The sequence below is a fragment of the Myotis yumanensis genome, unplaced genomic scaffold, assembly GCF_028538775.1.
Source record: "Myotis yumanensis isolate MYYU_CA2020_CCGP unplaced genomic scaffold, mMyoYum1.0.hap1 SCAF_16, whole genome shotgun sequence".
Lineage (NCBI taxonomy): Eukaryota > Metazoa > Chordata > Mammalia > Chiroptera > Vespertilionidae > Myotis > Myotis yumanensis.
The window spans coordinates 44,189,548-44,216,380 of record NW_027223767.1 but is presented as its reverse complement, the minus strand read 5'-3'; the positions used below and the strand labels follow the sequence as shown (position 1 = coordinate 44,216,380).

Sequence of the window (26,833 nt, the reverse complement as noted above, 5' to 3'; positions counted from 1 at the left end):
AACCAGAATGGCCTCTCTCCTGTGGCCGGTCTGGTGCCCCCAGACCAGGGTTAGGAGCCAGAGCGGGGGTATGCCCCGTGCCCCCCCAGTGACCACAAGAATACCATTCTGGATGGGCAGGCTTGTTTAATGCCACCTTTTCCACCAGCAGGTGCTAATCCAGGGACCTGCTCCTGGCTGCCCCAGGTTAGAGACGTCAGGCTATGGGAGTAAGTCCTTTATAAACCAGCGGGGTACTGGGGTCCCTGGATGATCACTTCTTGGCTTGGCACGCCCTTTCCTTCCCCACAAAGGGGGTGCCTGTCAGAGAGGCCTGGGGCTGATGAGCAGCCGCCCCTCAGAGTGGGGAGCCCACTTCTGCCTTCTGCACCCTCTCGCTCCTGTGGGTGCCATCGCAGTACGGGGGCTTCTGAGTGGCCTTGCAGGTACATAGGGCCACCATTCGGGTCTCCTGGACTTTGAACTTGAGTGGGGAGAGGCCAGTGCGTTGGAAGAAGTGGGAGCCGTCACAGAAGGGCTGGTGAGGGAAAGCGAGAAGTTAAGAGCGCTGGCCCCACCTGTGGGGTGAGCAGGTCTGGGAGGAGCAGGGCACAGTGGTTAGGGCTCCCGCTCTCGAGTGACACTAGTTTACCTCTCATTTGTAGTGTGAGGATAAGAGTTGAGTTGTCCTAAGGAAATCATAATCATTTATTATGCACTTTGCATACAGTAAGTGGTCAGTAAGTTTGAACCATTACAGCATTAGTCTCCAGGGCACAAGGACAGAATTTCCAAGGTGAAATGGGCCTTAGGTTTTACACCAATAGTTTTTTGTTTTTAATGGCCCAGTCTCCACTGCCTCATGAAATTCATTTCTTTCCCCATCCTGGTGAAAACGGGGTTGGAGAGAGCCTGCATGCATCACAGGGCTTTAAGGCAGACTGGGGTATCAATATTTTGGCTCCAGGAAACAACAGGGCGTATTATAGGGAGTGAGTGTACCAGGGAGGAAGGGGGTGTCCTGTAGTGAACTGGCTGCCTGGTGCCAGCATATACTCCCCGTCCATCGTCCATCCCTGCAGGGGCTCGAGCAGAACCGGGTAACGGAAACCAACCGAGGCCCATGGAGGTGCTGCGACTTGCTGTCAGTGGGCCCTCTTGACTTTGGGGTCAGGGTGGGGTTGGAGGAAGCCAGCCACTCTCCAGCTGAAGTTCCCTTAGCCCTGCTCCACCCTCATGAGGACCTGCTCCAAATCGAATCAGCGGCCATGCAGGGCTGCTGACACCAGGCCACACTGATGGAGAAACACAGTTCAGAGCTCAGCACAGGAAGGAAAGGGGCCCTGGAGGCTGAGAAGATGGAGCAGGTTCCCGCGGGATGAAAGGCTCCTGGGGCAGAAGGGAGCAGGCAGCCAGGCTGCGGCCCGCCGGCAGCCAGGAAAGTCAGATAAACAGAAAGGGAAGGGTTTTCAGGAGACTGGGGGGCAGCGAAACTTGGCAGTCTTCCCAACGATGGGGTCCCAGGCTGGGAACCTTTGGCCCAGATGCTTCTTAGGAGCAAGGAGAGAGGAAGAGAGACAGGCAAGCCCCTCTGCTTCGAACAGACCCTGGCATGAGCCTCTGAGAAGGGAGCACCAGAAGCAAAGTCCAGAACCCGGGGGTGGGGGTTGGGGGGGGCATTGAAGAGGTCAATGTGTGTGGGGGGGGGGGGGGGCGGGGGGATGGGACATGCAATACTTTCAACAATAGCCCTGACCGGTTTGGCTCAGTGGATAGAGCATCGGCCTGTGGACTGAAGGGTCCCAGGTTTGATTCCGGTCAAGGGCATGTACCTTGGTTGCGGGCACATCCCCAGTAGGGAGTGTGCAGGAGGCAGCTGATCGATGTTTCTAGCTCTCTATCCCTCTCCCTTTCTCTCTGTAAAAAATCAATAAAATATATTAAAAAAAATACTTTCAACAAAGATTTTTTAAATCTAAAATAAAAATAAGTAGATTTAAACCACAGAAACCAGAACCCTGGGTTCCACCCGCCTGGCTGTGTGACTGAGTTTCTGTATCTCCGGACTCATCTCAAAGGGTTGATATAGACAGAGCTCAAGGCTATGGGTGCGCCAGCCTGATTATTTTTTTTCTTGAGAGGGAGCTCTCAGACACACCCTGCTTTCCCAGCCAGGGGTGTCGGATGTCAATGGGAGGGGGTAGGGTCTCTCACCTGCTTCTTGCTGCGGCCACACACACACCACCTGTAGGTTTTCCCTGCCACTAGCTCCACCTTGATGGGTGTTTTCAGGGCCACCACAGACTTGGCTGGGGCTTTGGGGAACCATTTGGCCTGTGGCAGGGAAGATGAGGGGCTTGGGGTCAGCCCAGGTCCTGGAAGCACTTTGGTCCTATGGCGGCCGGTGTCTCACTGGCCTGGTTTGTGGCAGGCTTCCTCGGATGACACCCAGCAAGGACATTCCTGCCCCCCCCACTCCGCCTACCCCCCCCCCCCCCCCAAGACACACTAAGTACCCTGAGCTCCAGATAGGCATGCAGGTTTGGAGACCCAGCTGCTTTCTCTCAAAACCCTGGCTCCACCTGGTGCTGGGAGGGGAGGGCGGGGATCCTGCCAGCCTAAGCGGCCAACGGCACCTGGGGCTGGGTTTATCAGGCATCGCTGGCTCCCTGCCCTGCGCCCTCTGGTCCAGCCTGCCTCCCCTGAGTCATCAGGAGGTGGCTACAGGCAAGACAACCGCAGGCTGGAGTCTAGAAAGAAGGGCTGACCCTTCCCGGTTCCCTTCGCTGGTCTCTACCTGGGGGGCCTGGGGAACCTGGGCAGAGAGAAGGGGAAACGGGGGGCACTTACCAGCCAGGAGGAGATGTCACGCCTCTGGTTCAGCTTCTGCAAGGCACGCAGTCATCACAGTACCGTGATTTGGAAACAGAAAAATAAAGTCAATGGAAAGCGGAGGGCGTCCAGAGAGGAGTCAGCTGGGAAGGAAGAGATGACCGCTTCTGGGTGGAGGAGAAATGCGAGGGTAAGAGAATGGGGTCACAAGACAGGAAGGAGAGGCGCTGGCCCGCGGCAGGCGCTCGGGAGGCTGCACGGCGCGGCGACGCGGGGACTTGGGGGGCCGCGCAGCCGACGGGCAGGCGGGCGGGGCTGGGGGGGGGGCGGGCACCGGGCGCGGAGCGGAGGGCCGGGCGGCGCCGGGCCGGGGATGCTCACCCAGGCCGCTGGTCGCAGGAGCGCGCCCACGCCACCCATGCTGGGCCTCGCAGCCGCGCCGCTCGGGCTCCGCCCCGCTCCGGGTCACCTTTCCGCTCACTCCCGCCTCCGGCCCGCCCGGCCCCGCCTCGGCCGGAAGACGCCGCGGGATTCCGCGCGGGTGGGGCCGGAGGTCCGCGCGGTCCGGTACCGCCCCAACCGCGGGGGCCAAGCCGAGGCCCGTCCGGCAGCCTCCGCGGGCCCCCTCCCCGCGCCCCCTTTGGTACCCGCAAGTCTGCGGGTGAGCCGCGGAGCACCGCCTCTCGTTTCCCCACGTGCGCTCCCACCCCACCCCCACCCCACCCCACCCGCGGGCGGGGGCCGTACCCGCCCGGGAGCCGTTTCTCCTGCAGAGCCTGGCAGTGTTTCTAGGAGCGGGGCGGGCACACCTAGGGAGCTTGTTTTTAAGATTCCACCAGCCCGGCCTACGCACCACATCCTCGTGGGTGGGCGCAGGTATGTGAGTGTTCGCGGTGCAGCCTTGATGCTGTGCATTCTGGTGAACTATTCTAGTGCTTGAAGACTGTACTAGACATGCCAACCCCCCCCCCCCCCCCAAGGCTCCCACAGTTGGCAGGCCACCTCCCTTTCCCTTCAGTAAAGCCAGACAAAGCAGGGTCTCTTTGGAGGGTTGATTTTGGGTTTTTTTGTAAAACATTCTTTTATTAAAAGAACAAGTGCTGTTTACGAACTGCCCTTCGTACAAATAACATCCGTTATACAAAGATACAAGATCCAGGTTATGCACAATTCCAGGCTTGGAGGTGGCGGGTGTGCGGGGGGAGGGGGGGGGGTTGCCTTTTGGGGTGAGAATATAAAGGAGGTTTTAGAAAGAATGAAAAAGGAGCCCTGGGTTTGCAAACCATGGCTTCCCCTTCCTGCTCCCCTAGGAAGGGTCTGCTACGCTGAGACAGGCTGGGATGGAATGGGGGTGGGGGAGGTCAAGGTTGGAGTCTCAGGTCCTGCCACCTAAGTCCCACCTTGGGCTGGAGGAAGCAAACAAAGGGCAATGAAGGAGCCCCTCAGTCCCCAACTTCTCAGTAGATCAAGTCGGAGTGGTCAGGAGCTAGACTAGACACTTGTAGTCTGGTGGGTGTGACCGTAGGGGGTCAGGGTGCTGGATCCCAGCTTCCCAACTGAAGTGACTTAAATCCCACCAGACACTTCTCCCCAGGAAAGTAAGCTGGGATAAAGGAGAATGGGAGGAAGCTGCCTACCCCTGACTGGCCTACCGCACACCAAGGAAGATGCTGGAAGCTGGCAGGAAGAGGCTGTGCCTTTGAAAACTTGTCTGCATTTCTAGCTTGGGAAAGAGAGGTGTGGAGAAGATCGCCCTTCCTCAGAGCTGGCCCCTCACGTGTCTGGGCTCTTCCTAGGAGTACTTCCCAGGAACTCAGAACAGGAAAGGCTGGGGCGCTCTCATCAGCCTCAAGGTAAGGGCACCTGGAGGGACAGTAGACCCATGAGCCCGAGGGAAAAAACTCGCACACAGGAAAGTCTTTTTAAAAGCAACGTTTAAAGTGTCATTGTCCGTGGAGAGGATCCATCAGCTCTGAGCTAGGACAGTCAGTGCTACACAGATAACCCCGTCCCCCCCCACCCCCACCCCCGGCACAGCCCTGCACTCACACGTACATCACATACACAAGGACAGCCAGGAAGCCAGGTGGAGGTGGTGCAGTGGAGGGGGAGATGGGAGGACCAGGAGGCCAGTGTCCTGAGGGCTGGTCCTGGCTCTGCCAGAGCCCCTGCCCCTCCTGGGCTTGGAGGTATCACCTTTGAAGAGAGCATCTGGCTCCAAGGACCCCTAAAGACAGGTCCCTTCCAGTCCTGACACTCATGCGCCAGTTGTGACCCCGAGGCCAGACAGCGGCTCTGCATGCACACCCCACTCGCATCTCCACGCTGAGGGTGATGACACACAAGCTCCTGCATGCATTTTCAAACTCCACTTCCGCCCTGCAAACCACATCCTTCCCGCCCCCCCCCCAGCCCCCCTAGACAGAGTGCTCTACAAATCTGCATCCCTTCCCACTCCCCATCCAAATTCCCTGGAAAGAGGACTGAGGTTAGGTCAGTATAACCATCCCCCACACACACACTGGGACCCTGCTCCTTCCTGAAGATCTCTAGGCCTTTCTTATGATAAAGTTCCCTAAACAATGAAAAGGTACTACCTCTCTCCGGCCCCTTCCCATCCCCAGTGGGGGGACAGCACCAGTCCATACCCAGCCCAGGTCCCATCTTCAAACCTAACCTGACTACCCACTGCTGCGCCCGCCTGGGGAAAGCTGGAAAACAGACTCTGGGAGGTGAGAACCCCAGACTCCGGGTGGGGGAGGGAGGAGGAGGTCTGGTTCCAGTGCACTAAATCATGGGACCTCTCTCCCCCACAACAGCCTTCGGGGATTTATCCCTCGCCATCCAGAACAGAAGTGGACTTCAGCTCTCAGTGGGCTGGCCTTCGGCAAGGGCGTGGGTGTGAATGAACAACTCTTCTAAGAATCTCTGAAAAAGTTGTTTTTCTTCTCAGTGATTTTGGGGGCAGGGAGTTAGATAGCTTAACAGATGAAGATTAATACAATGCTGAATTCTATCATTTCTTCCTGATATTTAGCATTAATAAAAAGTGAGTATTTCTGAGGTCATCACAACTGCCACCCCTCCCCCCCCCAAGCCCTGGCAAGGGCCTAAGAAATTGCCTTGGAAGGATTCCCACCCACCCCCTCCATTATCAGCTCCCTAACATATTACAAAGTCTTATCAACAGTAATATTAATATTATTTTCAGTATCAGAAAAAAACCAGTTGAGCAGCACAGGCAAAAATATATCTGCACTACGTTTCTGTCATTGCCAAAAATATACACATCTTCTTTTCTTTATTAAAAAAAAAAAAAACCAACAACAAAAACCCAAACAGGAACACACACACACACACACACACACATACACACACACACATCCACACATGCAAAGAGACTGACAAGACAGGAGCATCAGGGAAAGCTGGAAATGCCTTCTCCTGGCTCCAACCCCAGTGCAACTGAAACAGACACAGGCTTCAACCTTGCCCCTCTCCTGGCTGTCCCACTGGCTCCTAGGCCTTTGCCACCAAAGGCTCTGGGCAGGTGAGAATCTAAGCGTTGCCCACTATACCCCGAGGGGAAAGAGCTGGTGGGTGAAGGGACAGTTGTAGGTCAGCTTAAGCGTAAGTCTCCCCTGGTTGGTGGAGGTGGCGGTCTGGTGCAGGAAGTAGGCTGGCTAGTTCTGGGAGGGGGGTCTTCACAAAAGGAAGTGGCACTTGACCCTCCCTTGCTCTGTCCCCCCATCCCTGGGGCTCCCCTTGTGCCAGGGAAGCAGGACCAACTATAGTGGAGGAAGGGGAGCTCTGAGGGCGCACTAAGACCATGAGGGATCTGGGGAAGGGAAGGCAGGATTCACCCTGATTCAAAGCCCTCAGCCCCCAGTTACTCTCCAGTATTGGAGTACTGTTCTGATTTTTGTTAACCACGCATGCCCCAGAAAGGGACCAAAGTTGGTGAGGGTGCAAACAAGAGCTGGGAGCCCCCCTTCTGAGCACTGCTCCTATCCCTGTCCTCGGCTGCCCCAGGTCAAGGGAGACAGACGTACACACGTGTACATACACACACACACGCACACGCACACGCACACGCAGCTAACTCCATCTCCCCACCCTCGGCACTCCTAAATCCAATATCCAATAGTGCAAAAAGGGGCAGGGCACCCAGGGGGCTGGGCCTCCGCTCCCCAACCCATCATTGGGCTTCCCCCAGAGGTGGGGAGGCTTGGGCTGAGTTTGAGGCCGTCCTGCCCCCTTCCTCAGCCTCCTAGTCTGTGGGCTTTTACAAGCTCAGCTTGTGACCCTTGTTGGGGGGCGGGGGGGGGGGGCAGGGGAAGAAGACAGGTGAGAAACAGTCTAAGGGATCCCTCCTGCCATCTGCCCAAGTTGGGAAGAAACTGCAGGTCCAGTAGGGCCACCCCTTCTTCCTTAACAGATTTCTGCGCAGGGGCAGGCCCAGGACCTGTCCCATCAAGTGCTGATCCATTTTATGTGGTGGGTCCAACCAACCCCCCACTTATGCCGTGGCCCACTGTGCTCCCTGGAGGACCTCAACACGTTTGCTGAGAGGGGCTCCTAGGTCAGCTTGGAGCCCGACCTCCCTCTGAGCCCCTCACAAAGGGTCTCTGCAGAGGAGAAAGGGGCCAGAGAGAAGGAGCTCCCCTCCCGGTCTCAGTCCTCAGCACCAGGCGCACCCCACACTCCCCAGGTCTCAGCATGTGCTCTGGGCTGGGACTCTCCAGGATCTGGGCGCAGGTGCCTGCTCCAGGCTAGGACCCCCTCAAGCCAGGATTGCCCCCTCCACTTTGGGGGTCAGGAGGGGTGTGGATGGATTTAGCCTTTTTCCTGGTTGGCTGAGGCTCCTTTGTCAGCGGTCTGGAAAGAGAGGAAGGGAGGCTGGGGGTTTGGGAGGTGTCTGGTCCTAACACCCAGCTGAGAACAGCTCTTTGGGTTAAGAAAGCTTTTGAAAGGTGCAGTGAGGGAGCCCAGCTCAAGTTCCTGACCTGGGCTCTGATGGGTATACATCAAAGTCAACAACGTGGGGGGGGAGCAGGGGAGTGTGCTCTGCACAAGGGTGCCTGGCTAGGCGGGCATGCTCCAGCCTAAGCCAGCACCCATGCTGTCTTTATGCCCGCAGAGTGGCATAAGTGGGCATTTCCAGAAAGGCCCACTCAGAGCATCATCTCTTTCTACTGAGAGAGGAAATGGCCTTTTCTAATTGGTCCTCCCAGAGGAATGCTGCTTCGTAATTGGTCCTTTCACTATTAGCGCATGCTCAGAGCGCATCTTTCTTGGATCTGCAGGAGGGAACCCATGTGCCTGCAGAGGCCCTGGGGTCTGGAGCAGGGTGCTTTGCTGACCTAGGGGTCACTTCCTCCTCCTCCTTATGATGCACCTGATGATGGACCTTCCTATCCCAGAGCAGGAAGACAGGACAGCCCCAGCCCCCTTACTCACCCCTCCTTTGGGGCCACTGCCGCTGCTGTCCGCCCCCGACAGGCTGAGGAAGGGGTTGGTCTGAGCCGTCAGGACTGGAGGGCCGCCTGCTGCTGCTACTGCTGCGGCGGCGGCAGCTGCTGCGGCCATGAGACTTGTGTTGTTGCCGAGGGAGGGAGCCACCAGGGCTCCTGCGGGCAGCAGGGGTGGGGCAGATGCTGCGGGCAGCAGGCCAGGAGTGCCCGCAGACAGCAGGGGGGCAGAGCTTCCTGCCAGCAGGCTGGCCATGGGTAGCTGAGAGCCCCCGGCCATCTGTAGCCGCTGCAGCTCCCGCTTCTGCTGGATCTGCTGGATCATCTGGTAGACAACGGTCTGGTGTTCCTGCAAGCAGGCCAGACCGCTCATTGGCCAGTGGTTCCCGAGGCCAACTTGCCCTGCTAGGCCCAGGCCCCATCCCCTCACAGTGGAGGCAGGAGATGGTCAAGGTTCTCTTGTCTCTAACTCCCCACTCTGGGCCTCAGTCTCCCCATCTGGACAAGAAAGTGGTTGCACAGCGTCAGCGTTGGTCAAGTGGGGCACTACTGGCCAACCACAGGGTGTTCAACATCCCGGGCCCCGCCCCGCTCAAGCCAGTTCCTCAGTCACTACGACAACAACAAATGCTCCCAGGGGTGGTACGACCCCAACTTGAGAAACATTAAACTAGGTCAATAGTGTTCAACTCCCCCTCTTTTTTGTTTGCCTTCTTAAATGTAAGATTCATTGATTTTTGCTTTGAGAATGCAAAGCATTTTCAAGTATTCTGAAAACCAAAACAATATATCCTGGTTTACCTTAGGAAATCTTGCTCCTACCCGTTCCCATCTGGCCCTTATACCCAGTTGAATTGGTTTCTTGTGTCTCTTTCTAATGTTTCTTTATGTGAAAATGACTATTGTTTATATAGTTCCAGCTCCCTCCTTTTTGAAAGGAAACCTTGGCAGAGCCCAACATACAAGGCAGACCCAAAAGGGGCTGCTCTGGTTGAGGGGTGCCACCTGCTCAGCCCCCTCTCCACACACACTCTGTTCCCCCTGAAGATCCTTGGGGCTGGGATTGGAAATGCTCAGTAACTGAGGACCTGCCACCCTCTAGACCTGCTCTCATAGAGGATGCTCCTGTCCCACAGGTGCACTGTCAGCCCAGCCGGGAGCTGTTCTCCCTCCCCAGACCCTCTGCCATGGGCCCCTCTAGCAGAGCTGGGGTAGGGGGGTGGGGGAAGGGCCTGGGAAAGGAGGGCCTTACCGGGGTCAGCTGTGGGGAGGCGAGGAGCTGCTGGAGCTGCTGGAGCTGCTGCTCTTGTTGCTGCAGGAGGTGTCTCTGCTGCTCCGTTAGGCTGAGGCAGGGGGACAAAACACAGACCATGGGAAGGGACAGGGAAACACCTCCTCCCACGAGTTCCCAGGCTCCCTCAGACCCAGGTGGAGAGAGGCAGGGATGTGCGACTTTAGACTAGAGAGAGATAGACAGCTCAGAGAGTACAGCGGGAGGTAAGTTAGATGGAACTTCCCCAGAAGGAAAACCTAGATTGGGGTACAAGAAAGAGACAGCTTTGTCCTAGAAAGTTGCCATCCGAAGGGCACTCACATCTAGGGAGTACCTGGGGCCAAGAGGTGACTAAATTCTGTGTGGTTGGAGGACACTTTCCCCTTTGGGGGACCGTGGGTGTTTGGGGGAGTCCCTCCCGTAGCCAGCCTCCCCATTCCCTTCCCCAGGCTAAGCTTTCCCTCACCTGTTGAGACAACCTGGCAGCTGCAGCGCGGGGGCCCCACCAGCCTGGCTCAAGCCTGCAGGGTTGGGGGCAGCAGCCCCATTCAACCCCCCCAGGAGCCCATTGAGGGGCAGGGCCCCGCTGCCCGCCAGCCCCCCCAACAGCCCCTCAGCCATGGGCATAGCCCCCAGCCCCGCTGCCCCAGGTGCTCGGCCCAGCCCATTCTGTGGCTGGGCTGGGAGCGGGGCAGGGGCCCCAGGCAGGGCCAGGGGCAGGGTGGCAGGGCTCTGCTGGAGCAGGGGCAGCGGTGGGGGCGTGCTGTGGAAGGACAGCGACGAGCTGCTGCGGCTCGGGCAGCCTGAGTGTGGGTCCTGGGGAGGGAGGGGGAAGGGAGGGGTCAGAGGGGCAGGGGGCCAGCGTGACATTTCTGGCCCCCAGCCCAGCACCCACCAACATCCTGAGAGAGCACAGCCACCCCCACCTCACCCCCAGGCAGAGCCACCCAGGAGGAAGAAGCAAGGCCCAGGGGTTAAGGCTAAGAATCCTAAATGTCTTCACAAATCATGTTTACGGACCACTGCCTGGGGGCCAGCACCCACCATCCTTGTTTAATACTAAACATCAATGACGGTGGTGAGGATCTAGTAAGCCAGACTCGGGGTCCTGCACTATCTCGTCTTCCCTCTACAGTCTTAGACTAAGTAACTTTGTAGACAGCTAGGGTGACAGGCTCAGTTCAAACCCTACGTCCCCATTTCAATGGTTCGGGGGGCTTCTCTGCCTCAGTTTACTCATTCATAACATGGGGGTAACAGTAGTACCTATTCCATGAGCACCTATCCCACAGAGAAGACGAAACAAACCGGTGCTTTAAAAATCTCAGCCCCGGACATGACAAAGGGCATATATGCAGTTAATATTAGTTATTATGGTGATTATTACTGCCCAAGTCACACAGTAAGTGGCAGAGAGAACAAGAAACTAGTTTGCTTGATTTCAATAATCACAACACAACGAGTCCCTGCTTCCCCAACCACCCAATCACACAGGAATTCTTTGTGGGAGGCACTGTAATGAACCCGTCACAAACCCTCCTCACAGAGGCCTCCCTGCCCACCGTAGGTCTATAGAAGAATCCCAGCCCCATTCTTCCTCACAGCCCTCAAATCATTTCCATTTTAGCATCTTTCCCCGGCTTGTAATTATGGACTGTTTTCTTGGATGTAGCCTATCTTCAGGAGCAGGACCGCGTCCGTTTTGCTCACTAATTGCGTTGCCAGTGCCTGGCATTAAGTAGAAACCTCGTAATTATGACTTATCTAATGAAGGAATGAAAGGATCAATCAACTCATTGCTCTGCCAATCACTCCATTGTTCAACCTCCAATGGCTGCAGGGTGGAGGTGGGACCAGGAGGCCCTTGCGCCTCCCCTCCCCGGCCCTTCCGGGTGTCCACCGGTGCCCACCTCCGAAGACGTGGACAGCGAGTTGTCCAGGCCCAGACTGTTCTTCCCGGGAGGGCTCTTGCTGGTGCTCAAGGAATCGCTGCTGCCGGCTGAGGGGTGGGGGGATCAGGGAAGGCGGTCAGGCCTGGAATCGGAGCTGGTGCCTGCCGCCCGGCACAGGCCCCCACTCGCGGGCTGGGTGCGCCCCCTTACCCTGGGGAGGCAGGCCATAGGGCCCAGCGACAGGGCCATTGGCGGCGGGCAGGACGGCAGGCAGGGCGGGGAAGGGCACAGAGAGCTGCACGTTGAGAACCTGCAGCCGCTCCTTCTTGGCCGTCAGGCTCAGGATCTGCTCCTGGAGCCGTTGGTTCTCCTTCTGCAGCGCGTGCAGCGCCTTCAGCATCTCCACGACTGCGGAGAGAGGACCGAGCGCCTGAGGGGGCGGGGCCAGAGGGCCGGGGCGGGGCCAGAGGGTCGGGGGCGGGGCGGGGCGGGGCCTGGCGGAGGGAATCGGAACCGGACCGAGAAAGGAAGGCGTGGGCTAGAGAGGGGCTCAGGTGAGCTCGGAGAGGCGGGACCTGGGGAACCGCAGGTGTGAGGCCCGCAGGCGGGACCTGAGGCTCGGTTCGAGGCCCTGTGGTTGGGAGGCGAGGGGCGGGCGGGCACTCGGGGCTCATAGGGAGTGGCCAGGAGCCCGGGAGGGACGAAGGCGGGTGCCGAGGCTGTGGCGCCGGGAGCAGGGCCGAGAAGGGGCTGAAGGTGAGGCTGAGGTTGGCAAGAGTTAGGGCTGGGCAGGGTCTGGGGGCAGAACCTGAAGGACGTTTGGGAACTTCGGGGAGAGGGGTGACCGGATCTGGGGGTCCTGGGGCAGGTGTCCCAGCCCTGAGCCCCCTCCTCACTGTTGACGCCGGCCTCGCCGTCGCCCTGCTTTTCCAACAGCTGCTCCATGTTGGTCGTCCCGGGGGCCGCTGGGTCTAACTGGCCGCCCCCACAGGGTGCGGACGCCGTCTGGTCGAAGAGGGCGGGGAGGCTGCTGATGGGGGACCTGGGTCAGAAGGGGACACCGGGCTCAGGCTTACCTCCCGCTCCGGTCTCCCCTCCCCTCCCCAGGGGTTCCCGTCATCCGCGTCTGAACCCCCCTCTCCTGGTGCCCGCTCCCCTCCCTCCTCTCGGGGTGCCCCTCCTCCCGGGGTGCCCCTCCAGCCCCGCCCCCGCCCTCACATGGAAGACAGACTCTCCTGAGGGGAGGTCCCCCGACACCGGAAGCTGCAGTCCTCCAGGTCTGGCTCTGGGAAGGAGAAGGGAGGCGGGGGTCAGCGGGGAAAGGGTGTAGCCGGCCGCTCGGTCCCCGCGGGGAAGTGGGCATGGGATCTGGCACCTGACAGCAGACCCCTCCCCGGGACTCCCCACCCAGTTCCAGCTCTGAAGGCGCTGGGAGCCCTGGCCTGGAAGCGGCCCGTGGGAGGGAAAGCCATGGACCCGTCTCTTCCCTTCTCGGCAGAAAGACCCCCTCTGCCCGGCTGCTCTCACACCTCTTCCCTGGAAGCTTAGTGCTGTAGAGATTTTGGGTCTAGACAGCTCTGGGTCGAACGTGGACCTGATACCTGCTCTGTGAACTTGGGCTTGCAACTAACCTCGGAAGTGATTGTCATGAGGTTTACAAATATGGCAAATAAATGTGAAGTGTTAGGCTGCATGCAGGAAGCCCTTAGTAATTGTATCTGTTAGGTTTTGTAGGACTTTTTATATTCATAAACTCACAAATTAGGTGGCAAAACCCTTGGTTGGGACACAGAATTCCTATTGGTTAAGGGGGAGGGGTGTGCCACCCTACCGTGTCACGTCTTTAATTCTGGGTCAGGTCTCTTTAAGAAGGCCTACCTGAACTGGTGGCGGGGTGGTAGGCCCCGCCCCCTGGCTGGCCAGGTGGTGTGTCTGCACCAATCAGCTCTCCGGAGCTGGGTTGACTCTCAAGGGAGAGGGTGGGGCGCCTGTGGCCCGCCCCTTTAACTCCTACACACCCGGAGGGCAGGTTGCCCAGCTGGTGGGATCGCAGTAACCTCTGATCCCAAAGACTCACTATGAGGCCAGCTGATCCCAAAGACTCACTATGAGGCCAGCTGATCCCAAAGGTTCCCTATGAGGCCAGCTGATCCCAAAGACTCACTATGAGGCCAGCTGATCCCAAAGGCTCCCTATGAGGCCAGCTGATCCCAAAGACTCACTATGAGGCCAGCTGATCCCAAAGGTTCCCTATGAGGCCAGCTGATCCCAAAGACTCACTATGAGGCCAGCCGATCCCAAAGACTCACTATGAGGCCAGCTGATCCCAAAGGCTCCCTATGAGGCCAGCTGATCCCAAAGACTCACTATGAGGCCAGCTGATCCCAAAGGTTCCCTATGAGGCCAGCTGATCCCAAAGACTCACTATGAGGCCAGCTGGGAGCTAAGAGAAGAGGGGGGGGGGGTGTCAGAGTCAGGGGCCCAGAGTTTCCCAACTTCCACTGCCTTGAGCGTTCATCTCTCTGCCCTTCTCCCATGAGATGGAGCAGTAACTCTTTCCTGTCCTGTCCCAACCCCTCAGCAGGTTTTAACCTGAAAGTGTACCCTGGTTTGTTGTGTGTGAAAGTATTTTTAGCAAAGTGGGCAATGGCTAGAGGGAGGGGGCAGCCAGGAAGCCCTCCCATCTTTTTTTTTTGGGGGGGGGGAGACATGCAGGTGATGGGTGCCCCTCAGACCTTTGGGAAGAAGGGGGGATGGGGTCAGAGACTCACATACCTGTGTGGCTGCTCTCGGCTTGGGTAAGGAGGGGGTTAACGACACCCATGGGGGTTCCAAAGATGTGGGTAGAAGGGAGGCTGAAAGTAGAGCCAGCCAGAGAAAACACCTGAGGGAAAGGAGGTAGAGTCCAGCCTGGTGGTTAGTCTCAGATCTAGGGCAGGGCTGTGCTTACGGGGTGGAGGGGACCGGGTGTGCTGGGGAGGAGAGAGGGCCAGAGACCGGGAGACGTTCTGGGGATCAAGCCCAATATCTCAAGTTCCCATGGAGGGCTGGGGTCTTTAGCAACCTGTTCCCCCTACCCCCTCCCGGCCCCGCACCCGCCCCCCTGCCCAGGGATGGAGGAGCCCAGGGGTAAGTCCTCACCTGAGTGGTGGAGATAGAAGCAGAAGAGGAGGGGAGGGTGCTGGTGAATGGGGAGCGGCTGAGGCGGGGCAAGGCAGAGGTGCCAGGGGGCCCCAGCAGGCTGGAAGAGAGGGGGGTGCTGCAGACAGCCCGCAGCATTCCACCACCGTGGGAGATGGGGTCCTTATTACTGGTGTAGATGCCTACGGGTACAAGGACACAGAGGGAAGCAGAGAGTCACCAAGCCCCTCCCCAAGGAGAACATTCCCTGGACCTGGCACCAGTCTAACCTCCTCCGTGCACAGATGTCCCTTGTGGCCTGGGTGGTGTCTGCTCGACATGACTACTTATTGGACTGCCTGACCAGGCCTGGGGAATTCCCAGCTATTCTAATATCCCAACCAAACTGTTTATGTCCTACTGACAAGCCAACACCATCTCCTGCCACAACCATGCAGAGGGTGGGTGTGGAGGAGTGTCTCAGAGGTGACTGTCACTTCCATCCTGCATCTCCGTCCTTCGGAGCAGTTTCTATCACATTCCCTTCTAACTACGTGCTTATCCCTCTGTTCCATCACTAGACGGGCTGGGCCCTCAATGCCCACCATCCCCCAGGGTCACTGACCTGCCCCTAGCAGGGGGGACTCCAGGCTCAGGCTGGGCAGGCTTCCGGAAGGCCCAAAGGTGCGGGAGGCCAGACCGCCCAGGCCGGAGCTGACCAGGGAACCTCCTGAGAAGGGTGAGGCAGCCGTGGCGGTAAAGCCAGCCAGTTGGGCACCAGGCAGTGGGGGAGCAGCTGGGGCCCCAACACCCTCCTCATTCCGGCTGCCCTTGGGACGGCCCGGCCCATGTCGGCTCCTCTTGCTGGCTTTGTGCTTCTTCTCCTTCACGCCTGTCTCAGGGGTCTCTTCAGCGGGCGCAGGGGCAGCACTCAGGGTGGGCATCCGCTTGTGGGTGCCTGCTGAGGTCCCAGACCCTGAGAGGTGAGGAGACTTATAGTCTCCAGGGGATGGGGCCCGGGCCCGGCCTGAGCTGGGGGTGGTGGTGGAGAAGCGCATGATGGGCCCAAAGCTAGAGAAGACCACCTTCTGCTCAAAGAGGTCAGTCTTGGGGGGCTCAGGAGCTGAGGGAGAGGGGGGAGCTGAAGGGGTGGAGGCTGCGGGCTTGGAGTACTTGTCCTCCTCTGGCTGCTCCAGCTTGGGGAAGGCGGAGAAGTCAGGGGAGCTCTGCAAGGACGAAACTGCACAGAAGGAAAACAGAATTACAGCTGCATCCCAGATCCCTCACTGCCTCCCACTCCCAATATGCACTAGTGGGAGAGCTCTGGTGTCCTGGGGATGGGGAAGCCGGGTGTCCTGTCCCAGCTCTGCCACTATCTGTGTGTCCAGGATGAGTGCCCTCCCTCCCCCACTTACCATAAAGTGGGAGGAGAGGAGAGTTCCAGCTCAAAAGGGAAGGGTTGAGGGAAGGGTTTGGAGAAGTATAATTTGGTGGGGATCCCCCATCTTTAACCTGAACCAATCTAAGAAGCAAATGAGAGCCCTAGCCAGTTTGGGTCAGTGGATAGAGTGTCAGAGTATGGACTAAAGGGTCCGGGTTCGATTCCAGACATGTGCCTCAGTTGCAGCTTGATCCCCAGCGCCGGTGGTGGGGGGTCCGTGCGGGAGGCAACCAATCCATGTGCCTCTCTCACATTGATGTTTTTCTCTCTCTGTCTCTCCCCCTCCCTTCCACTCTCTCTAAAAATCAATGGGAAAAATGTCCTCGGGTGAGGATTAAAAAAAAAATACAAAAAAATGAGATGCAAACTAATATGCAAAGGCCCTTGCTACAGAAGCTCAGGGCCAAAGGCTGTCCCATTCCCAGCCTCCTCCAGGAGGCTCACCTGCCCACACTCACCTGCAGGCTGGAAGGGCCCCCCAGAGGAGGAAGAAGAGGAGGAGGAAGAGGAGGAGGAGGCGGAGGTGAAACTGCTCACACCTTTCCCACTGCTCAGCTTCTTCCCCTTGTGACTCAGGCTATGGCTGGAAGACTTTTTCCCCTTTGAGTCCCTGTTGCTCTCAGAGGTCTCCTGAGTGCTGGCCTCATGGTGGGAGGAGGAGGAAGCTGAGGAGGAGGCCTAAAGAAGGGAGGAGAGAGGAAGGCTTGAGACCAACTGCCGGGGCCTGGGTTTACCCTGACTTGGGAGTGGAGCAGGAGCACGCAGGACCTGGGCTTTAGTGGGAGAGTCCACAATTAGCTTCAAGAAGGATTCCGGGTAGAGAGATGGTGCCGGGAGTCCCTAGACCAGGAAGATGGGGAAGCAGCAGTGGAACTTCTGGGTGTGAGGAGAGCTGAGCATTCTGAACCCAAGAAGCTGTCTGTCCTTCACCTCCGATAGGAGATGAAAACAGTTTCAGAGTCTGTACTAATATACTCATTCGTTTGCTCATTCATTCATTCATTCATTCAAGAAATACTTGCTGGCCAAAACCGGTTTGGCTCAGTGGATAGAGCGTCGGCCTGCGGACTGAAGGGTCCCGGGTTCGATTCCGGTCAGGGGCATGTGCGTTGGTTGCGGGCACATCCCCAGTAGGAGATGTGCAGGAGGCAGCTGGTCGATTATTCTCTCTTATCATTGATGTTTCTATCTCTCTCTCCCTCTTCCTTCCTCTCTGTAAAAAATCAATAAAATATATTTAAAAAAAAAAAAAAAAAAAAAAGAAATACTTGCTGGGCTTGTGTTGGGAAGCGCTGAGGGCCCGGCTGCACCTATGGGCCCTCCAGTCACCACCATTCCCTCCTTGGTCTCCCCAAGCTGCCGCCACCTGGCTGACACCCTACTCCCTGGCCACTCTGTGCCTTTCCTAGACAACCTGAGCTTACAGTGCGGAGCCCTCTGCCAGGAGAGCCTACTACTCTTCCTGGAAAACTTCCCCTCCTTCAAAATCCAGCTTGGAAGTCCCCTCTTCCATGAAGCCACCCTGGACTCCTGGGGTGGAATAAGCCACCCGTCCTCTTATTTCCAGGGCACTGTGTACCCACGGCAGCCACGCCAATAGTTGCCACCCTATAGTGAAATACACTGTCCCTATTTCTGCCCCCCCCTCCCCCCGCAACCTCTCTGAGGGGGGCAGGGCAGGGGTGGGAGGAGGATGGGCCCTGCATTGACTGCCTTGTTTATGTTGCATGGTCTCTCCACCTCTCTGAGCTTCAGTGTCCTTATGGGGCTAATTATGCCTGTTTGGAGAGTTATGAGGAACATAATGCCAGATACTAGTACATACTGCGGGGTCAATAATGATGATTCTGATGGCTGTGGCTGCTAGGAATATACTGCAGAGACTCACTGTGGTGGTTAAGAGTACCGGCCTTCAAGTCAGACTGCATGCGTTCAAATCTTGACTCCACCACTACCTAGCTGTGCACTTCGAGGCAAATTACTTAACCTCTCTGTACCTCAGTTTCTTTATTTATGAAATGGGGTTAATAAAATTGGACTATTTTGAGGATTAAACAAGGGAATCCCTGTATACCCTGCAGATCCCCGTTCTAGGAGAGAGGCTGGCATGTGGGGGCTGAGTTACAGCGTTGTGTTACTGCCAGGGGTGGCGTTTCTCCTCCTGGTGGAGACCAGATATTCGTAAACCTCTGCTAAGCCAACAATGCCAGAGGAAGGATGGATGGGGGAACGAGAGCCACCCTGTGCTGCCCTCCCTGGGGGGAGCCCTTGTCTCTTCTTCTTTGTTCTTTTCAACAGCTGGAGTTCTGAAGGGAGCCAGATGTGGTTCTGAGAGCAAGGGAGGAGAGGGGGTGGGGGGAGGGGCAGCGGCAATGCTGGGGCGGGTGGAGGGGATGAGCAGAGTCCTCCAACATGTCCAAGGGACTACCCAGCCACTGGGGGCTACTCCCAGGTCTCTGCCCTCTCTCTCTACCTGTCTGCAGGCCCCAGGGAAAAGGGCACAGGGCAGAGACGACAAGCTGCTCCAGGTGAGTCCTGGAAAGCAGGGCAGGGAGAGGGTTACTGGGGTAGTTGCCACAGCAACATCCCCCTAGAAACCTGATACCTGAGCCTCCTGCTAATAAGATGCCCAGAGCTCTGCCAACCTCCTCAGGCAGTGGGAGTGGATGGAGCAATACTGGCCACAGGAGGAAGCAGTTTCTCCAGGCCCCTTTCACCTTCCCTGGGGAGGGCAGGCTGGCAGGAGGGGCAGAGAGGGCTGCTCTGGCTTGGATTAGGGACGCCCTGGCCTCGGGGGAAGGGCCTGCTATTTGCTTATCCTGATGTTGCCTGTTTCTGGAGACAGGCCTGACATACCATGCCCCGCCCTGGAAGGTGAGATGAGGGGGGTGGGGTTTCGGGGTGTTGTCAGGGACCTGCCAAGGGCTACACTTTCAGTCCCTCCAGCATGCACAGAGTAGGATTTTGGTCAGGTCACAGGCTGTGGGCGTCTTCCCGACAGGGAGAAGAGGTGCAGGGGGAGGGGGCTGAGAGAGATGGGGTCCTCTCTACCTATCTCTGGAGAACAGGCTCCAGAGCTTGGAGAATTGGAAAACCGAGTGTGTATCCACAGACAAGAGCCCGTGCTGAGGCTCAGTGTCTGGACAGAGGCAGATGTGAACATCTGGCAGCCAGCAGGTAGGATGGTGCTCCCCACCCACCCCTACCCTCCTGATGGTAAATGGTTGGTGGGGCTGAGGAGTAGAGGGGGTTGAGGTGGGGAGCAGAGGCACATTAACCTGAAGTTGTGGGGGTGCCCAGGTCCCTGGCTCACCCTGACCCCTCACACCCTGCCTCCCTCCCGCTGCTGTGGCCATCCCTCTGGGCTGTGGGCAGCAGTACCTTGTCAGCAGTGGGGACCACGGGTGGGGTGAGGATGCTGGAGGGTGAGTCAGGCCGCTTCTTGTGCTTCTGTTTAAGGCGTTCCTTGTCCTTCCGACTCTGGGGAAGGACAGGAGAGCAGATATTGGTGTTGGGGGCATTTGGGGTGAAGATGACATGTGCATGCGGACAGTGGACCCCTCCCCGGGATGGGCTTTGTGGATGTCACCTCCCCCTCTGGTGGGACTGGGGGACTTTGGCTGGACACGAGTGGCTCAGGCAGGTTCCTCTGAGAGCCAACAGCCCCTCGTCCATTCTGCCTGCTAAAAATAGCCTGTCCCATGATCACGTGTGACACAGAGCACCACACACAGGAGCACGCACCTGCAAGGGTGTCCAGCAGGGACACAGAGCTGTGCAGAGGGATGGGAGCCAGGCCCACTGTGACAGGAGGCACGAGGGGACGCAGGCATGCACACTTACAAACTGGGCCGACACAAGGCTAGACTGTGGACATGTGTGCAGGGCCATGTACTGGGGGCTGTCGAGACACTGCCGTGTCATGGGGAGGCCACTGGAAGAACCACACAAACACGAGGGCCCCAGGGAAGCCAGGCCCTCACCTCGCCCTCTGTGATCCACACGGGTCACTTCCGCAGCCCCCTCCCTGGCCTCCGAGGAGTGAAGGGGGCAGGCTCCTTGGCCGTGGGGCACCTTGTGGGGGCTTCTTGAAAGAGGTCTGAGTTTGTGAATGTGGCAGGACAGGTAGAGGGAGAAGACTTTTACCTTCTTCTGTGCCCTCTCGTGGTGGGAAGGGTGCTTCTCCTGCTGGGTGGATGGGGAGGCTGACCGGCTTCTCCGGCCAGCGATGAAGCCACTGCCACCGCCCCCTGTGCCGCTGCCTCCTCCTGCTGCCGCTGCTGCTCCGCCTCCCCCACTGGTGTGCCGGGAAGTCTTCTGGGGAGAGAATTGAGAGGAGTTGCCAAACTCTCCTCTCATTAGCTTGGAAAAAGGTTCCTGAAGGTCAAGTGACCCTGGGGGCCCCTTGCCCTGGCCTGCCCGTCCCTAGGAGGACCTTGTGTTCTCAACGATGCTCTGCTCAACGAAGGGCACTCCTTAGAGCAGTGGTTCTCAACCTTCCTAACGCCGCGACCCTTTCATACAGTTCCTCGTGTTGTGGTGACCCCCAATTTCATTGTTACAAATTGAACATAATTAAAGCACAGTGATTAATCACAACCACAATATGTAATTATATATGTGTTTTCTGATGGTCTTAGGCGACCCCTGTGAAAGGGTCGTTCGACCCCCAAAGGGGCCACGACCCACAGGTTGAGAACCGCTGCCTTAGAGCTTTCCCAGCGTGTCCAGTGCACAGATCTAACAACGGAGGCCCAGAAGAGGCCCAGAAGAGGCCAGGCTACAGCAAGGCATGCTGGAGGTAGGACTGGGGCCCAGGTGCTTGCTCTCCACCCACCTCTTTCCAGTGTCCTCTTGGCCCATCTCAGCCTCCTTTCCTGGGGTAGAGGATGTATGGGGGACCCTTGTGGGAACCCCTGCTCCTCTACACTCCACACCCCATCCTTCCCTCCAGACACTTCACCCCGGCCATCAGCCCTTCTCCCTTCTCCCTTGTTCTTAGCCCTTCCCCCTCCACCAAACACAGTGGTTCCTTCTGTCCCAGAACTGCTACCCTGAAGAAGGGGGAAGTCAGCATCCACAGCAAAAGCCCAAATGACCCTCATGCTGCCCCCCCACCCCCCAGCCAGGGCCTGCTCCTTCCTTCCTTCACTATAACAGATGCCCCAGGCCCAGTGTGATGGCTTCGCCTGTCCCTGACTTGCAGCTGCTCCCTCTAAGGTCACCCACTGCCTCCCAATTGCCAAACCCAAGGACTAATTCAGACCTCGTCTGACCCAATCGCTCCCCCGGGCACTGATCTTACTACCATGCCAAGCTCTTAAGACTCTCCCATTCATGGTTCCCTCCACACCTTGACCCTCCCTACCCTGATAGGCACCTGGGAATTCCAGCCCCAGCCTTATACACCTGGGATTGGCACTGCCACCCTGCCCGGTGTGTCTGACAGCCACCAAACCTAAACATTCCCACTTGGCACCTCCTATAAACCAAACCGACCTCCCTACCTTGTCCTAAGTCATCATCAAACCCTGAGACCAAGGTGACCACGTAACTTATGATCCAAATCAGGACACGGTTGAAATTTAAAGTGGGAACTATTAATGATTACACCAGGGCAATAGGCACAAACCGGGACTGTCTGGGGTAGACCAGGGCAGATGCTAACCCTACACACGCCCGTTCATAACAGCCCAGGTGCTCAAGCCCATCCACCCAGCACTGAGGGCCTGGATCTTATCTGCCACCCTCAACTCCTCCTCAGCTGCCCCCACACAGAGGCAAGTCTACCTAGAAATGTTCTAGAGCCCAGCCTCATCCCTCCATCCCCCCCCCACCCCCACCCCTTGTGCAGCTGTCCCCTAGCCGCCAGCCTCAGCCCTTTGGATCCAGCTTCCCCGTGCCTGCCGGGGTAATCTTCCCGAACAAACAAATCTGATCATGTTACCCTCCCGCTTACAAGCAGCCGGACAAGCCTGTGGCCTGGGGGTGAGGTCCAAGCTGCAATTCTAATCTGGCCACAGCCTACCTCTCCAGGACACCCACAGCTTCTGGAACACACAGGTCTTTCCAATAAACATGAGATAGTGCCCCTTCTCTAGCCTCTCCGTGGCTCCCTGAAGCCCAGCTCTGGCCCTGCCTGAGATTTTTTTTTTGCCTTATCTCCTGCTCTGTCCTCACCAAACTCCCTGTTCTGCTGCTCACAAACTTCTTTCTCCTCTCAGGACATGGCCCATACCAGTTTCAAATCAGACTGTCTGTTTGACCCCATACATGCTGTAAGGTAAGTTACATAACCTCAGTGGGCCTTAGTTTACTCATCTGTAAAATGGGAAAATACAGTGCATCTATTTCTTAGGGTCGTTGGAAGGATCATACAAAATAATACATGTAAAGAACTTAGTACAGAGGCCGGGGCGCAGTAAGCCCCCACCCCCACATGTCGGCTCTTATTGTTCCCGCCTGTTAGCTTCTGTGCTACCTCTTCTTTGAAGCCTCCCAGACTAACAGGAGAGCTCTGTCTTCCACACGGACTGCTAGGTTTTAACTCTGATTCACACCCCTCAGGCTCTACTTCAATTTACTCTTCGTTCAATGAAGAGTTCCTCAAGGGCAGGGACGGGTTCCTTCCATCTCTGTCTTCTCAGCAGCAGGCACCAGCTTGGCCCAGAGCCCACACCCTCTAAACCGTGGCTGATTGACCCATTCATGCCCTGGCAGACGAGACTCACCATCTTGCTGAAGTGGTATTTGCAGTAGCCGCAGTACTTGACATTGTCAACCTCCAGCACCTCTTCCTCACACAGCAGGCCTGCCATTTGGGCGCTAACAGAGAGAGGTCAGCCTGAGAAGGGTGTGGCCACAAACCTGACCAGCCTCTGACCTTCTACCCTCCTGGACCCCCACTGGGGCAAAGCCAAGGCCATCCAAGGGAAGCACTGCCATGATCACCAAAGAGACAGCAGCTAGGACCAGCCCAGGGGGTGGCCATCCATGGCAAACCTCGGAGGGGGGTTGCTACAGCTGGCCGGGGATCCCAGAGAACCCCGGAGTGGGAGGCGAGGGGCAGGGAGGGGTCTCACCAGGTGACATGGAAAGCTTGTCGACATCCATGGCGGTTACAGGTCATGCAGGCTCCCGAGGCCGCCTTGCTCTCGCGGCCCTGCTCCTCGCAGATGTAACATGTCTGCAGGACACAGCGCACTCGTCCCCTCCTCCCTCCCACCTACGGGACCCCTCAATTCCATCCTTTCCCCGGTACCCTAGGTTAGTGCTATCCGGCAGAACTTTCTGTGATGATGGAAATGTTCTATGCTGCACTGTCCGACACAGTAGCCATGAACCACATGGGCACTTGAAAAGTGGCCGAGGACCTGAACTTTAAATAGGACTTAATGTAATGTGCATAGCCATGGGACTGAGCACAGTCCTTGGGGCCTGCGTCTGCCTTGCTCACTGGGCAGCTTATTCTCGCCTCTGACTTGAACCCGGAACACCCCCCACTCTCCGCCAGGCTGCCTCCTGGTCTTAGCCTCAGTGTCTCTTTCCTTTAGCACTTTATTAAAGCCCCCGACGAGGTATTCTTTATTTCAGTACCTTGTTTTCTTCACAGCACTCATCACAAACTGCATTTATGTTATTTGCCTGTTTATTGATGTTTACAGTCTTCCCACACAAGAGTGTGGGTTTCACGGGGGAGGGAGCGCCTCTGTTTTGATCGGTACTGAACACTGCGTGCCTGGTGGTACCTTGCCCCGGATTTGACACCCAGTCAGCGCTCGGTGACTGCTTGCTAAGGTCTACCCCCTGGCAGGGCTTGAGTTCCAGAGTATGACTGAAAGGTGCCTACTCACTTCCTGAGTTCCCTGAAAGTGTCTGTTGGACAGAATCAAGTTACAGGGGATGAAGAGAGAGGTGGAGGGACCCAGCTAGGGAGGGGACTAGCAGGAGGGCACGGAGGGGCCGCTGACCTTGTTGAAGCGATCATGAGGCACATACTGCAGCACGATGGGCTCCATGGTGAGCACGTTGGCAAACTGCACCTCAGGGATGTAGAGGGCACACACCACGTGGGCCCAACCTGGGGCAGTGGGGGGCAGGCCTCAGGCAAGTCCCAGACCCAGACCCTCACAGCCCCACACTGCAGGCAGCCCCCTCCTCCATGGCCTTCCCATCAGATTCCAGTGCCAGCCAGGAAAGGGAAATCCAGCACCCCCCATACACAGACACACGTGTCTGCCCCCCTGCCTTCCCAGACCCTGCTCAGGGGGCCTTGCTGACCTCAGCAGATGAGCCCTGGAGCTCCGGGGCCCCCCCTCACCTCCATTGTCAGTCCTCTTCAATGCCCCGTCTTTGTGTGGGCACAGCTCACACCTCTGCCAATGCAAGGAGGCACAGGGATTGAGGAGGGCCTTTTCAAAAGGGGTGGGGACCTGCTGACCTGCCTCCAAGCGCAGAGGGCCCCGGGAGGAAATGATCAGCTGTCTAGGGGGGAATGAGTCAGGGTCTAGAGCAAACAGGATTGGCCATGAGCTGGTAACTGTTGACGGTGGGTGTTGGGAACATAGGGTTCCTTAGACTATTCCTGCTGCTTTGGTACAGGTTGGAAACTTTCCATAATAAAAAGTTCAAACAAGCAAGCAAACAAAAATAAAGGGCCCCTTGCCTGAGGCGGGGCAGAGTGAGCAATGAGCTGAGGGCGAGATGGGGTAGGCGATAGGTGTGCAGGAAACAGGAAGTCCGGTGTGACAGTCCCACCCCAGTCTCATGCTCGGAGTTCCCTAGCGTAAGCAGGGGAGATGCTCAGGTGTATGGGTGGGAGGGGGGAGGGGAGTCTCCAACTCACCACCCTGGCTGCTCGCTCCTGAGATTCGCATTTCCGGCAGAACCAGGGTCCTGTGGGCACCTGGACGATGCCATAGCAAGCTGGGGGTGGGGGAGGAGAGTCATGGAGCAAATTTGTCATCAGTGGCTTTTCCCAGAGTAAGGGGGGGAGGGGTGACTCTAAAGGACTACAGCCAGTTCCAGTAGGGGGGGCTGCTCCTCTGTCTGGGGGTCACCAACTAGCCAGCAGGACCACAGAGGACGCCCAACAGCCCACAGGACAGCCTTCAACCACAGAACCGAGCACTCCAAGTAGGGGCAGGAAGTCTGAGTCCTTGACCTTAAACTCTAGTCTAGAAGACCCTCCTTTCTGGACCTGTTTCCCAGTTTCTGCTGGAGATCACCCGGAATAGAGAAAACTAGAGGGACAACATTACCATAGGCGAACACGTTTGTGTTGTTAAGGGGGGAGGGGGGGGGTGTCTTAAAGGGCCAGTAAAGGAAGAGGCGAAAAGTTGGGGGTCCAGGGACCTCATCTTCTGCCTCACTATAACAGGGCAGGTCAAAAGTCAAGGCTGGGGGTAGGTGCAGTGCAGGTAACCTCGGAGAGCGGCGGCAAGAGCCGACAGCGACAGCCTTAGGGCTGTCCCGGGAAGGAGGGGGGCCGCCGCCGTGCCAGGCGGGCGGGAGATGCCAGCCTGCGCCCTCGGCAAGATTCCTCAAGGAGTTAACTCCCGAACCATGTGCTGCTGGGGGAAACTCCAAACCTCCCTCCTGTCGATCCCGGCCCCTTGCACCACCTCTCCTTTCCGAAGCGCTTCCCGGGAGGATTTTAGGAGTCCCCTCTCCCCTGGGACCCTTCTCCTCCCTTCCCCATACGCTCCTCCCAGCATCCGGAAGCGGGAGGGGGGGTGACTCCCCCTTGACCTCTCCCTCCGGGAGCCGGGACCAAAATAACCCGACAGGAGGGGACACCTCGTAGGTAAACATTCCCGCAACAGCCCGGACACCGGCGGTTCCGGGCGCGGGGAGTGTGCTCGCTGCCCCCGACTGTCTCCAAACTCCCTCAACTTGGGGTGGGGGGCGCGGGACTGGAACAATAGGCGAGAAAACAATGCCTGACCCGGTCCTCCAGGACAGGGCGGGGGGAGCCCCCCGACGCCTCCCTTCCCTTCAGGTGGGGTGGGGGAGGGGCGCCCGAGCCCCGGGAGGTCTCCGGAGGGCGCGGCCGAGGGCGCCCTGCGCGCGCCGCCCCCGGGGTCCCGCCGCCCCCCGCGGGCCACCCCTGTACCTTGGTGGACAGCCACGCTGCACGCGTGCCCATCACAGTAGACCAGCGGGTTCTCGGCCCAGCCCCTCTCGTCCGAACATACGCAGCAGCCTCCTACCATCTCCTTCATACTCCCATGAGCTCCCTCCGGGGCTGGGGCGGGGGGCCGGCCGGCGGGGGTCGGGGGTCAGGGGGGGAGGGAGGGAGCGGGGGGCCGCGCGCCTCCTCGCTCCCTCCTCCTCCTCCGCCGCCGCCGCCGCCGCTTCTTTTCTTTGCCTCCTCCTTCCTCCTCCTCGGCGTCCTCCTCCTCCTCCTCCTCCTCCTCGCTCGCTCGGTCTGGCCGCCCCCCCCCGCCGTGCTCTCGCCCTCATGCCCCGACGGGCCCCCCCGCCCCCCAACAATGAGAGTCGCGCGCCGGGTTCGCCCCCTCCGCGCCGCGCGCCCAGCTACGAGGGCCGCCCAGCCGCCGAGCAGCCCGGGCCCGGCGGGGGAGGCGCCGAGTGGCACATCGCGGGCGCCCGCCCCGCGCCGCCCGCTCACGCGCCGCCCTCCCGGCCCCCCTGCCCGGCCGCGGCAGCCATGGCCGCGCGCCTCCGCCTGCTCGCTCCCGGCCCGCCCGCCGCCCGTCGCCCGCCGCCGGGTAAAGTCTTAGGTTCAGGGAACAAAGCCCGGCTTGGTAGGGAGCTTTTCGCTCGCTGGCTCCGCGCTCCTCTTCCCTCTTTCTTTTCCTTC

General features: G+C 58.2%; 1 protein-coding gene across 11 annotated transcripts; it reads right to left on the bottom strand.

Moving 5' to 3' along the window:
• Positions 1-106: 106 nt before the first annotated feature.
• LOC138993689 (protein AF-17) lies at positions 107-26,574 on the bottom strand. 11 transcript variants are annotated; one of them, XM_070392983.1, is made up of 22 exons: positions 26,123-26,574; positions 24,854-24,933; positions 24,329-24,383; positions 23,979-24,088; positions 23,091-23,194; positions 22,740-22,833; positions 20,155-20,325; positions 19,390-19,488; positions 16,467-16,686; positions 15,193-15,807; positions 14,589-14,770; positions 14,223-14,331; positions 12,666-12,732; positions 12,344-12,489; positions 11,658-11,855; positions 11,466-11,554; positions 10,022-10,371; positions 9,535-9,625; positions 8,272-8,631; positions 2,830-2,865; positions 2,194-2,313; positions 107-517 (listed from the first exon to the last, which is right to left on the bottom strand). In XM_070392983.1, the coding sequence occupies exons 1-22, from the start codon at positions 26,229-26,231 to the stop codon at positions 338-340; spliced, it is 3,585 nt and encodes a 1,194-aa protein (XP_070249084.1). In that variant the 5' UTR covers positions 26,232-26,574; the 3' UTR covers positions 107-337. The 11 variants fall into 11 exon arrangements, with proteins under 11 accessions (XP_070249084.1, XP_070249086.1, XP_070249087.1 ...); XM_070392985.1 differs by having other exon boundaries at positions 12,344-12,477; XM_070392986.1 differs by having other exon boundaries at positions 16,548-16,686.
• Positions 26,575-26,833: the final 259 nt, after the last annotated feature.

Coding starts and splice junctions, on each gene's coding strand:
- LOC138993689 (XM_070392983.1), bottom strand. CDS start 26,231: ATGAAGGAGATGGTAGGAGGCTGCTGCGTATGTTCGGACGAGAGGGGC. Junction 24,384..24,853: donor AGGAGCGAGCAGCCAGGGTG/GTGAGTTGGAGA, acceptor TTGCATTGGCAG/AGGTGTGAGCTGTGCCCACA. Junction 12,490..12,665: donor CAGGAGAGTCTGTCTTCCAT/GTGAGGGCGGGG, acceptor CTTCTGACCCAG/GTCCCCCATCAGCAGCCTCC.